The 13,121-nt window shown below is 59.2% G+C and overlaps 1 protein-coding gene across 2 annotated transcripts in view; it reads right to left on the bottom strand.

Moving 5' to 3' along the window:
* The window catches only part of TPCN2 (two pore segment channel 2), a 28,058-nt gene extending 21,988 nt beyond the window's left edge, over nucleotides 1–6,070 (bottom strand). For both annotated transcript variants that reach the window (XM_037011383.2, XM_037011384.2), the window contains exons 1-4: nucleotides 5,922–6,070; nucleotides 1,916–1,980; nucleotides 1,155–1,231; nucleotides 658–835 (exon numbers count right to left, since the gene is read on the bottom strand). In XM_037011383.2, the coding sequence (XP_036867278.2) occupies nucleotides 658–835; nucleotides 1,155–1,231; nucleotides 1,916–1,980; nucleotides 5,922–5,994 (393 nt within the window). In that variant the 5' untranslated portion in view covers nucleotides 5,995–6,070. The remainder of the gene's footprint in view (nucleotides 1–657; nucleotides 836–1,154; nucleotides 1,232–1,915; nucleotides 1,981–5,921) is intronic.
* Between the last annotated feature and the right edge of the window lie 7,051 nt (nucleotides 6,071–13,121).

Genomic DNA, 13,121 nt, shown 5'->3' with positions numbered 1-13,121 from the left:
TCACCCACGCCCCTCACATCAGCACACAGAGGTCCAAACCCCCCTCTCCCTGCAGGACCGCCCAGCAGGTGCCAGGCAAAGGCCCACATGACAGGGACCCACGGGCAGGGCGCGGCCCAGGCTCCATGCCATGGCTGTGTACACAGGCCGGACTGAGCACGAGAACCACAGCTGTTCAGCAGAAGTGACAGACCTTGGGGCTCACAGCAACCCATGGCGCCTCCAGGTCTCCTGGGGGGGTCTGACGCAGCTCAGAAGCTCAAACGAGCAAAGCAAAGCCCACTCCAGCTTTCAGAAGGACTCGGGTCACAGACAGAATCCAGAGCTGGACACACAGCAGCATGGCAGCAGAGCGGGAGCCCACTGTTCTCTCTGGCCCAGTCAGGGTCTCTCTCACAGTGGCACTGCCAGACCACAGCAGGCACCCCAGAGGTCCCAGCAGCCTGGGCTCCCTGGGTGGCTCCACCCAGCCTCGGCTTGCACTTGGAGGGAGAAGGGCTGGCAGGCACTGCGTCAGCGCCCAGAATTCTCCAAGAAACCCAGTCCTCTGCTCAGAGGGTCGAAGTGAAGCGGGGAGAAAGGCAGGGCCCCGAGTGCTAGAAATAAATGGAGAAAGCGGCCAACGGGCCGGGAGGTGCCTGTCGGTGCCCACCTCACCTTCACAGAGACGTCGGCCAGGAAGACCAGCAGGCAGAGCCCCTCCACGCTCTCGGTCAGGCCGCAGGGTGGGTTCCAGGGCGCCGAGCGGTAGCGCACGTCCGAGGTGCTTGTGAGCGAGGAGGGCGTCTCGACAAAAGCCAGAGACAGGATCAGGAAGATAGCGATGCTCAGAGCCCTGGGGAAAGGGCCAGACCAGCAGAGATGCAGCAACCGGCAAACAAGGGGCCGAAGGGCAGAGCCGCAAGCAGACACCCGGGGGGGTGGGACAGGCCCCAGGCGGGCCGGGGGAGCACTTCCCAGGTCCCGGCCTGCCGAGTGGTCAGAGAGTGAGCCGATCAGGCCGAAACTCAACTGCCATGGCCGACCCAAATGTTCTGGAAGGAAACTCACGCTGCCAGAGGAGCCCTTCTCCCCAAAGAGCCCAGGGGCAGGGGAGCCTGCCTGGCCTTGCACCCAGCCTCCCCCGAGCAACCACACTCCCCGTGTGTTCTCACCATTGGCACACGTCCGAGTAATACCACTGGTAAAGCCACATCGACCGGACGTCCATGCGGTGGTTAATGGAGCGATACTGTAAGTCAAAGGTCACAGGAGAGCGTGGGTGGGGCTCCCAGGGCCACACCACACAGCCTGCATGTGCAGGGCACCCCCTCAGCCGATGACAGGCCCAAGGCCGGGAGACAGCTGTGGGTGGCAGGGTCCACTGCGACTTAGCACAAAGTGGCGGTGCCCCCTCATGGCCCAGCAGGTCAGGGTCAGGCCTCCCAAGTGCCCTGAGGGGTGGACCCCATGCAAACAGGGGCATGAACAGATGCGCACTGCATTGTGTGCACCCAGCTGTGCCCTCTGCAGAGTGCTCCCCCAACCCCATTTCAACTGTGACCTCTGGAGTCCCGGCCTAATCCCCAAGCTGGGCCTGTTCGCCTCCATATTCCATGTCCCTAACGGGGCCTGAGTGTTGTTCGGGTCTGGCCAAGTTCGGACATCGTTCACAGGCCCTGGAATGCAGGGCACATGACAGGCCCTCGAAAGCTGGTGAACTGATGACAGGAAGGATTCCTGGACTCGGAAGAGCGCCCGGTGCTCAGTCCTCAGCAAGGACTCCAGGAGAGCTGAGTCCAGAGGTCAGCGTGGCCACAAGGACCACGTGGTCCAGCAGCCAGCCGAGGCCTTGGCCCCGGGGCGGTGAGGAGTGAGGGGCCAGCAGGGCGGCCATCACCCAGTCCCCACAAGACCCGGGGCAGGTGCCACCCACCTGAATGGCATCTTCAATGAAGACCACAGCCTGGTCAAAGCGGAGCTCCTGCCTGGCTTCAGCACCTGCAGGCAAAGAGGACACCCTGGGTGACAAGGGGGCGCACGGGGTGCTCGCCTGCCACAGCACGGCTGAGATCAAGGGAAGATGCTGGCTGCATTCCCCCCCAAGGCTCTGGAGCATGACGCCATCCACACAGCAGCAGGTCCGCGCACATCCAGGAGAGAGGCTCCTGCTCAGCGCTGTGCCCCACGGTGGCAGGCTCCGAGCACGTACAGGGCGCCAGGCCGGGGGAGTAGCAGCTCCGCTCCTGTGGCCCCCACGCACCCTGGGGCAGAGCAGCAGGGAGCTTGCAGCACGGAAGCAAGGCCTGGAGCCCGACTCCCTGTTGGCCCAGACGCTGTGGGCCCCGGGCCTAAGCTCTCTGCCTGTCTTTCCCCTTCTGCCTACTAGGGTGCTAGCGGCCATCCAGCTCAGCCCGAGATGCCACAAGGGGCAGCTCAAGAGCAGGAGAGCCCCCAGGCCTGGCCTGGCAGCGTGCTCACTACACGGGAGGCTGTCGCCACCCTTCTGCTACCCTCACCAACCAGCAACTTGGGTCCTTGGGGCCCAGGAGGCTGGGACGGGGCCTCCATGGGCCTGGCAGGCTCCTGACTCCCAGAGGCCGGCCGCAGGAGAGCCTTGCAGGAAGTCAGGCCCCAGGAGAGCCCTGGCCCGACACCCAGCCCCCACCCATCCAGGGGCCAGGAGCCGCACTCCAGGTCAGTCACCACGGGCCTGCCCATCACATCGCAGCTTCACTGCAGAAGCTGCCACCTGACACAGAGGGAGAAGGGCATGCGCTGCCATGTCCACAGCGACAGAGGAGCCCCACCTCCTGAGGCACACGAGAGGAGCGGCCCAGGCAGTCCAGGCCACAGAGCGGGCACAGCCAGTGGGCGGCCCCCAGCAGCTCCCAGATCTGGGCCTGGAAATGAGGTGCACAACCCTGACGCCAATCCACAGAAGAGTCCACTTTCACATCCAGTCCCTTGGGGCCAGCGGCTGCTGAAACCCCTTAACCGGTGCCGAGAGAATGTAGACGTGCGCCAGCCAGCCCAGAAGCAGAGGCCAAGGCCCGGGGCTCAGCAGGCGGGGCACCTGGGCAGCACTCAGCCCATGCTCACTCGGTCCACCATCCCGGGAAGGCGGCTGCCCTGTCCTCGGGGTTCGTGCAGCAGGGCCCAGGGGCCTGTCGGGGAGCTGGGGGCCCGGATACAAGTAGGAGACCGGACTCCCTCCTGGCTCTGCCGCCACCTCGCTGTGTCACCCAGAGCAAGCACCCTGCTGGGTCTGGGCCTCGGTTTCCCCCATGCACAACCACCAAGCTTGACCTGAGGAACCCTAAAAGCTCCCTAGGGAGGCCCCAAGGGTGACGACCACCTGCTTCTCCTGGAAGTGTCCTGGGACCTCATGATCAGTGGCACTCTGCTTTGCCCCCTGCTGTGCCCACACAACCCAGGACAGCCAGGCTCAGCACACAGCAGTTCTTTAGACAGGCAGAGACAGGTACCCCAGGGCTCCAAGGCTCCCTCCAGACCCAGGCTCACACTGGGGCACGCCATCACAGGCCAAGGGTGTCAGGCACCCTGGGAATTGCCCAGCACTGCCAATCCTCTGCCTGCTCAACCCCCTCACCTGACTTTTGGTTGTTGGCTTGTGGAACCTGGGTTTGGCTACATCAGCTGCCCGGCCCTCAGGTCACCAAACCTCAGGAAGGTCATCAACCCCTGCTTTGCAGCCCCCAACACCAGGCCCCCTTCCCCGTCCTGCAGCGGCCAGAGGAATCTTGTCACTACCCACAATTCTAAGAACCTCACAGCTTTCCATGGGTCCCCAATGCTCCAGGGGCGAGTCCACACTCTGCCCCCAGCCTGGCACGCAGGTGCCCATCTCCACCCACCTGCCTCCCCTCCTGCTGCTCCCTGAACCCTCCATGCCACTCATGTTGAGCTTGGTTCGTTCTGCCAAGGCCACACTCTCCAAAGGCTCCAGGCCCGTGCCCAAGCTATCGGTCCTAACAGGAGCAATCTCCCAACTCGGTGATCTAGAGACTCACTACCCAGTGGCAACACGACGGCAGCCCCCTCACCCCAGCAGTTTGGAGGGTCACGGCAAAGAACAGGAGGTCGATCGACAACCCACATCAGCCCAGGATGGCCTCCAAGGCTCCGCTCCCCGACATCCAGGCCTGAGCCCCTCCCCTGCGCTTGTTCCAGCCTCCACTCTGAACCTGGACGGGGCCTCAGTGAGCCCCCGCAGGACCCCAGGCGAGCCTTCACCTCTTGGTGCCTCAGCTGCTCCTCGGGAACTGGACCAGTGCGTAGACTGACAGTGTCCTACAGCTAAAGCGCTCTGCACAGAAGCCCTCCTTAGAGACTGGCTGTTATTTCAAAAGCCCTTCTATGGCATCAAAATCTCTCGCCCTCTGACTTCTCCAAAACCAGTAAGACCAGGAACAAGAAAATGACCAACCTCACCCTGAAGCCATGGCCCATGCAGTAGGGCTGGGTCAGAAGGACGTGACCACAGGGTCCCAGCAGCAGCCTGCCCCCCCACCCCACCCCCGTTAGCAGGAGAATCCAAGACAAGCCCCAGCTGGGAGTCCTGCACGGAGCTGGGCCACGGAGACTGAAGGGGCCATTCTCAGTGCCCACTGCCCCTTGGTCTGCAGAGTCTCGCCGGGCCTGGCTGGGGCGATCCAGAACACAGAGCGCCCTGTCCACATTCTCAGAAGCCCGCACTGAGGCCACAATGTTGGGACAGAGAGCCCTCTTCTAAAGTCGTCTCTCACCAGCAACGCTGCCAGGCCCCTGGCTCCTGTCTCCACCGGCATCGGCTCTGCCAGAGCTCAGACCTGCAAGGACTGTGGTACTCCATTCAGAAGGGTCGACATCCCGAGGTGCACCAGCTCTGCCACCTGGCCGAGCCCTGCGCCCAGAGCATTCTTGGATTCTCTCTGAATCCTCGCCATACCCCTCACCACAGCCACTCTGCCTACCCACCTTTTACTGAGACTCAGAAAGGTTAGCCAACCTGCCAGGTCACACAGCACCACAAGGGCACCAAAACCTCCAGACACAAAGTCTATGTCCCCTGAATGCTGCCACGTCCTATGCCCCTTGTCAGGGCCCTTCGGGGCCTGGCACGGCCTGATGGAGAGCTTTCCTGGGGATAGGTGTGTAGCCGCCTCATGCTCTGATTTTCGTACCTCCTGTGGGGGACCCACCCCCATATTCCACAGACTAGTGTGGGTACACGCTACAGGCTTCTCTGGACAGAGGAGGCAAGCAAGCCGAGAGGCAGGTGGCCCAGGAAGGAACCCCAAGCACAGCACTGGCAGCAGCCCGATGCCAAGGCTGTGACCTCAGACGGGCCCCAGAGTGTCTCTGGACCTGTTTCCTCCGTGTAAAACGGGGTTGAGGCCCTTCCATATCCCCACCCAGCACCCATCCCCTCCGGTATCTGCCAGAGGCATGGACCCCACCGACCCGCCCTGACCGGGATTCCGCACCCTCTCTGCTGGTAAACGGGAAGGACGGAGGGGCGCTGCAGAGGGTAAGGGGGGAAGCTGTCCCGGTCTGCAGAGGCCCGCCCAGGCCCCAGCCGGAAGGGGGACCAGCCTCTAGGGGGACTCCCAGCAACTGGCATGAGAAGGTGGGGCGAAAGAACTCCCAAGTCACCCCCAGCCGGCTCTGAATCCACATCAGCCACTTCCTGGCGGCGTGCGCCCTCGGGCAGGGAAACGGCCGCCTCCGGGCCTCGGTCTCCCCCACAGTAACCGGGCAAGTGGAGGTGCCGCCTCCTGGGAGCCACAGAGCGCCTCCACGGACAGCAGGGGCGGTCCCCCCGGGCGCACCGAGGGGCACGCGAGGGGCCGGCTGCCCGCAGGGTGCGCGCCCGCGCGGGGAGAGGCCAGGGGCGGCCGGTGGGGCGCGGCCCGGCCCCCTGCCCAGGCCCTGCTCACCAGGGCCGACGAGGACGCTGCCGCCGCGGGCCCGGCTCAGAAGCGGCTCCGACTCTGCCCTGGGGTCCGCCATGGGGCCGCCGGCCGACACTCCCAGAGGGACGGGACGCGCGCAAGCCCTCCTGCGCAGGCGCAGCGTGTCCACCCGGGAGTTCGAGGGGGTGGGCTCCTTTGCTACCAGCCAGCCAATGAGAACGGCGGCCTCGCGGGCAGAGCGGGGCTTTCTGCTGGCTCCGCCCCTCAGGGGGCGGGGCTCGCTTCCCTCCGTCCGGGAGCCGCGCTAGGGGAAAGCCTAGGGCGGGGAAGAAGGCGTTCTCAAAGAGTGGTCCGCGGCCCAGCTACACCGCCTGGGCGCTGCTGGCTAGACATGCAAATTCCTGGGCCTTCCCAGACCTGCCAAATCAGAAATGCAGGGCAGGGCCCAGGAATTTGTGTTTTGCATGTGGGTGTTGGGCACAGGGGGGTGCCCCCAAAGGACACACCTCCAAAACGGAACTTGAGTTTACCCTCTGATAATGTAATTAAGATCAAATATAATTGAGAAGGAAGTTTAAAAATACAGTGACACTCTTGAAATAATATTTGCAACATATATATAAAAAATTTTCAGTATTAACCTATAAAGAGCTTGTTTCCTATTGCTGCAGTGGCACATTACCAGATTTAATTTAAAACACCTCCCATTTATTATTATCTCAGTCCTGGACGTCAGGAGTCCAGTGGCTCAGCTGGGTTCTCATCTCAGGGCCCCACAAGGTGCCAGCAACCTGGCCAGGATCACCCAGGTGGTTGGCAGAATTCACTGCCATGGGGCTAGGGCTGAGGGCCCCATTTCTTGCCAGATGTTGCCAGGGTCATTGTCACTTCCTAGAGGCCCCTGCATTCTTCTGCTGGAGGCCTCTTCCATCACCAAAGCCAGCACGCTGAGCCTTCTCATGCTTTGAATGAGACACTTTAAGATGCAGCAAGATGCTTCCAATCTCTCTGACCTCCCCCTCTGCCACATCTCTTTGCTTTTAAGGGCTCACGTGACAATACTGATTGCATCAGATAATCCATGTTAACCTTAAAAATAAAACTCTCAGTTATTTTATCAATGAAATGGGTTTTTTCAGGAATAGCAGGGCGTTGCAATTCAGGACTTGCAAGCCAATGCGAAACCATAGGCAAGTCCAGAGAACAAAGGAGAGGGATTGCTCTGTCATAGAGGAAAGGGGGGAACTGGGAGGGGCTGTTTTAAACAAAAAGTCCCTTGGCGTAAGATATGGAAGCAACCTGAGTGTCCATCAGGAGATGAATGGATAAAGAAGACGTGGTGCATATACACCATGGAATACTATTCGGCCATAAGAAAGAAACAAATCCTACCATTTGCAGCAACATGGATGGAGCTGGAGGGTATTATGCTCAGTGAAATAAGCCAGGCGGAGAAAGACAAGTATCAAATGATTTCCCTCATCTGTGGAGTATAACAATGAAGCAAAACTGAAGGAACAAAACAGCAGCAGACTCAGAGTTCAAGAAGGGACTAGGTGGTTACCAAAGGGGAGGGGTGGGGGAGGGCGAGTGGGGAGGGAGGAAGAAGGGGATGGAGGGGTATTATGATTGGCACACATGGTGTGGGGGGGCTCATGGGGAAGGCAGTGTAGCACAGAGAAGGCAAATAGTGACTGAGGCATCTTACTACACTGATGGACAGTGACTACAGTGGGGTATGCGGGGACTTGATAATATGGTAAATGTAGTAACCACAGTGTTTTTTCATATGAAACCTTCATAAGAGTGCATATCAATAATACCTTAAGAAAAAAAGAAAAAAAAAGTCCTTTGGCGTAAACTGGGGGTTCCACACAAACTGGCTTCTCATTGGCTAAGTTGCAACAGTCTCTCAGTGGCTGGGCTGCTGCTGGGTGAGGAAAAAAAATCTTCCTTCCTCGTGCTGGGGTAGAAAAGTAGGCTTCCACCCTTTGGAGGCACAAGGTCATCTCCTCCTGTTGGGGTCTCACTTGATGTTTGGGTACAAATTCAAGGGGAGGCTGCAAGCACAAGCATCGGCACTGACTTTATGGTGTCCAGCCTGGTTTGGGTGTGGGGTCCTCCCGGAGAGACAGAAATAAATTTTCCAAGGTGCCAGTGGACTGGTACAGCCAGACTTTCCCTGGGGAGCAGACAGATGGCATCTGGGCTGTGTCCATCCCTAGTGAGGGGCCAAGGGCAGGCTGCCCCAAGATGTGCCGCTTGGGCACACAGGATATGTCAGAGCTGACAACAGTCAAGGCCCAAAGACTCAGAAAGAAACTGATCTCCCCCAAAAATGGCATGAAAAGAATTCAGATGGAGGACCTACTCCAGGAGGAGAGGCACCACTGTGGAGAGCAACAGCACAGTGTGACCAGAAGGGCTGGACAGGGAGGGACCCGCCAAGTCGTTCCAGTCCTTCTCTGCCCCATTGTCTCTGTGTGGCCTACCCAGCAGGTGACCTGCCTTCCTCCCCAGGCCCCTTCCCTTAGTCCAGGGTGACAGATGCTCCACACTGCCCCTGACAGTCCCCTCAACCCACAGGCACTGGGTTATGGCAAACGGGCCACCAAGCTGCTGCACCCCCCCCCCTCCGGTTTGGGGATGCTGTGTGCACTTAGGCTGTGGTGCCAGGAGGAGCCAAGGAGGAGCAGGGAGCCACAGGAGAAAGCAGGCAGTAACCTGGACGGTGTCCGCACGCAGCTCTGCTCAGCAGGAAACTGCCCCCGACACAACCCTGTTATTGCTAACACTGAACGCACCTACCATGGCTTCGAGGTCACTGCCAGCAGCACCCAGAGCTTCCCAAACTTCAGTCACTGTCCTTCCTCCTGAGTTTTGCCATCCCACATGTGGGTAAAATTGTAATATTTCCAGAATATCTCGCCTGGCTTTAGTACATCTGCATATCAGTAGGCCTTCAGAGCTGGAGAGAAGTATGGCTTTAGTGCAGTCGCATCATTCCTCAGGGGTGGAGAAGTCATCTCCGTATCAGTGGGTAATGACCTGGGCAGGGAGGGCTTGTCTGTACCTGAGAGGTGAGGGGGGGAGGGCCAGTTTTGCTTCTGCTGGAGCAGGAGAGAGAGAAGGGCCTGGACTGCAGTTTGTGAGCAATAAACGGACTTTAAACTTTATTTCTCCCTTTGACTGATTTCAGTTTTTAGAGGTATTTTGCCTGGGGATTTCCTCTCCCTGGACTTACACCACACCTCTGCTTTTATCTTATAATTCTCTCCAAATGGATTTAAACTCATTCATTTCCCCTATGTAGTTCATTGCTAATTTGATGTGCTACTTATATTTTCTCCAAGACCCATTAATATGTGTATTGGTTAGCCATCGCTGCATAAGAAATAACTTAATGGTTTAAAATGTTTATCATCTCCTAGTTTTTCTTGGGCTGGAATCTGACCATGGCTTAGCTGAGGCCTTTGGCTCTGCGTCTCTGCCAGGCTGCAGGCGCGGTATGGGCCAGGTGATGGCGTCTCCCCCCGTGGCTATTGGCCAGACTCAGCTCCCCACGGGCTGTTGGCCTGAGGGGCTCAGCTCCTGGCCACATGGGCCTCTCCCTCAAGCAGCGGATGCCCGGGCAGCCTGCTTTGTCAGAGTGGGTGGCAAGAAAAACCAGAGAAGACTAAAGAGGTAGATGCAGACCCCACCACGTGACTGTTAGAGGCCACCACCCGGTCCAGCCCCACCCCCCCGGGGTCACAGGGGGCAGGACCCTTGGGGGTCCTCTCAGAGGACTGCCTACCACCATCCGTGATGAGCAAGGCTTGGTTTCAATGTGACTTGAGTCCTGTGCCCAGATGGTCATCTCCACGCCGCAGCTCTGGTGTCACATCCATGCTGAGCCCAGACAGCTGTCACCCCCCTACTGGCAGGTGTGGAAACTGAGGCTGGAGGGGCTCCATGACTGTACTCCCAAGGTCACACTGCCTGGTGGGCTGGAAGGGGCACGTCCGAAAACAGCCCTGGCCCTCCATCCCCCAGGCCCGGGGACAGGCCCGGCTGGGCCCTGGTGCAGGCTGGGATCGCCACACAACACCACAAAGAGCGGCTTCCTTCTGCAGGTGGGGCCAACCCAGAGCAAGTATGGGGCAAAGTCAGAGCCAGTGATTTGCAAAGTACATGAGAAAGGGGGTCTTTGGCACAGAAATTCCCTTCTCTGCCCTGCCCCCCATGCAGGCATTAATGACCCCAGGACCCCCCACCGCTGAGCCCCCGCATCTCCCACACCGCCTCTGGTGCCCACGTCCTTACCTGCAGTGCAAAGCGGCACCACCCTGCTGGGGATGCTGGCTCAGCCGGAGGACCACCTCGTGTCTTACGGGGCGGCTGCTGGAGGCTGGCGCCATCAACACAGAGCTCCTCCTCCCCAGATTTTCCCCCGGAGGTGTCTACAAAATTGATTTGAATGTCAGAAATCCCTCCCTCCTCCAAACCCCCAAACACATGTGCCACCCGTTCCTTTGGGCAGAGTGCCAACCACCTCTGTGTCTGGTTCCCAGTTTGTCTTCTGGGGAAGTAACGGAACCCTTGTGGTGAGGCAGCGAGGTGCACAGGCGTTCCCAAGAGGGCCCCAAATGTCCTTGCAGCCTGGAGGCACCAACTGCCACAGGCTGGCCCCGGGGCTGTTCTGGATGCTTCCTGGTTCCATTCATTTCCTTCCTGGGTGCATCAGGCCAACCCCCCAGGGCTGGGTTTCTTGTTACCCACCAGGGTGGTGAGCTGGTGTCCACACAGGCCTTTCTAAACAGAGCTGTGTGGTTTGTATTCTCCCAATCACCCCTTCATCCATGCATCCACTGACCGCCTACTGCATGTAGGAACTGCCTTAGGCCCCAAGGGGCTCATTGCAACAGTTCCAAATGATTTCTAAAAGCCTGCTGAAAACGTTAAAGAGAAAAAAAGTAAAAACTCCCACATGCAAGTGTGAGAAACACACGGGCCTTGAGTCACTTAGACCTGAGTTCTTCTCCCTCCCCACCACCATCCTCATGAGCTCAGGCGGCCCTGACACCTCACTGGGGCTTCGTTTAAGTGCCCACAGAATGGGGTCGACAATGGTGGCCACTCCCAGGCTCGCAGAGAGAAGGGACAGAGAACAGGGCCTTTCGCACTGGTTCTGGGGCAAACACGACACAGTGTTTTAAGATCATAAAGAATTCCCAAATCCCTTGTCACACTTGAGCCTCGAAATCACCACAAGAGCAGAGCAGCAATTACCCTGCAGTTTGCTTGGGGAGACCAAGGCTCAGAGAGGCCATGTGCTTGGTCTGAGGTCACACAGCAAGTGAGGGACACCAAGCCTGGCCCAAGACTGGAAGGAGAGTGCTAAAAACAGGCCTCCGGTGGTGGCACTGCCCCTTGTCCATGCCCTGGGGACAAACCCCTGGGAAACCAGATACTTCCCAGGCCGGCACAGGCTGCACTTACTATTTTGAGCCATCTTATACATGACGCGAACAACAAGAATCTGGGAAGCCCGGGATCATCTGTTGTGCTGGAAACAGAGGCTCATGCTGGCAGCCAAGGGCCAGCAGGGCAGGGGCGGGAGGGCGGGCGGGCTGGGGGCTGCATGGTTGGGGTCCAGCCCCGGGGAGAAGGCCCCTGGGCGCCTGGGCTCAGCTCCTGGAAGACGCAAGGGGCCACGTGGGCCTGCCTGGAAAGCTGGCTGGAGGGGTGGAACCTGGGGCAGCACCAGGTCAGGCCCAAGCACAGACGCATCTTCCTAGCCAAGCCCTGGACACAGCCCCTGAGGCAGGGTTTGAGTAGTTTGCTTGGATGGCCAGCCCAAACAGCAAGTCAGGAAAGGGGAGGAAGCCACGGAAGGTGCATCCCCAGGGCATCACCTAGGGGCGAGCAAGTGGGGTGCTCCCCCAACTCCCCCACAACACTGGCCATTGGCCGGGGGCCTCTCCTAGGCACGGATCTCCCTGCACAGAGGCGCACAGGCCCTGGCAGGAGGGCACCACTGGTGAGTGTGTGGCCCTAGCCATAGGCACCAATAGCAGCAGCTGCAACGAGGCAGCACAGAGCTCACACAACCCTATGCACCCCTATTCACCAAGCACCCCCATGTGCCCTGCATGGCCATCATGGGGCCACAGCCAGGGGCACACAGACCAGGCCTTCCGTCTTGGGGTGACCATCTCATTCAGGAGATTGGAAATGAGGCGAGCACGCAGAGAAATCAAAAGCAGAAATTGCATCCATGGGCAAAGGGACCAGTGGATGAACAAAATGCATAATATCCGCACAATGCGATGCTGATCAGCCATGTAAAGGGAAGAAGTGCTGAATCTTGAAAACCATCGTGCTAAGTGAAGAAACCAGATACAAAAGGCCACATAGTATATGATTCCATTTATGTGAAGCGTCCAGAAGGAGGAAATCCAGAGAGACAGAAAGCAGATGACAGTCGCCAGGGTCTGTCGGGGGTGGGGAGTCACTGCCACTGGGCACGGGGCTTCCCCGGCGCGGTGAGAGCGCTCTGAAACGGGGCAGTGGTGATGCTGCACGACCTGACGAATATTCTAAGAACTACTGAATCACATGCTCTCAAGGGACGCATTTTATGGTAAGTGAATTATATCTCCATTCTGACAAGCGCACCCATGGCGGGGCTGTGTTCAGAGACAGTAAAGGAGGACCCCCGGAGGCAAGGACACTGTAGCTGGGGTCTGACGGATGAGGAGGAGCTGGCCATGGGGTGGGGCAGGAGGCAGGGCGTGTGGGGGGAGTGATGGAGCACCGCCACCTGGAGGGGACAGGGCAGAGGTGAAGGTGGGTGGCAGAGCAGACCCTGCAGGGCCTGGCATCCATGCTGAGGGGTATAGATCACCTTCTGGGGGCAAGGGGAGGCCTTTAGAGGATCTTGAGCAGAGGAGAAACCCAGTGGGATTAATGCTTTTAAAGGGTGGTGGGCTAGGGTGTGGGGGGGTAAGAGGGGGCAGGAGGCAGATGCCCCCAGGAGACCAGGTGTCTCCTGGAATCACTAGGGACCAGTACTGGGCAGTGCAGATGTGTTCACACCCCGTCCTTAAGAGGGCTGTGGGGGGGGACTGTGCTCTGGCGTGGCCATTTGTATGATGAACCCCAGGCGGAGGAGAGAAGGTGGGGGACAGGAGGGGGTCTCCGTGGGAGAACCACCTCAGGGCTGCGGGGCCAGTGTGCCAT

The sequence above is a fragment of the Manis javanica genome, chromosome 11 (genome assembly GCF_040802235.1).
Source record: "Manis javanica isolate MJ-LG chromosome 11, MJ_LKY, whole genome shotgun sequence".
NCBI lineage: Eukaryota > Metazoa > Chordata > Mammalia > Pholidota > Manidae > Manis > Manis javanica.
Note: the sequence above shows the minus strand (reverse complement) of the source record. Positions and strands in the feature narration are given on the sequence as shown.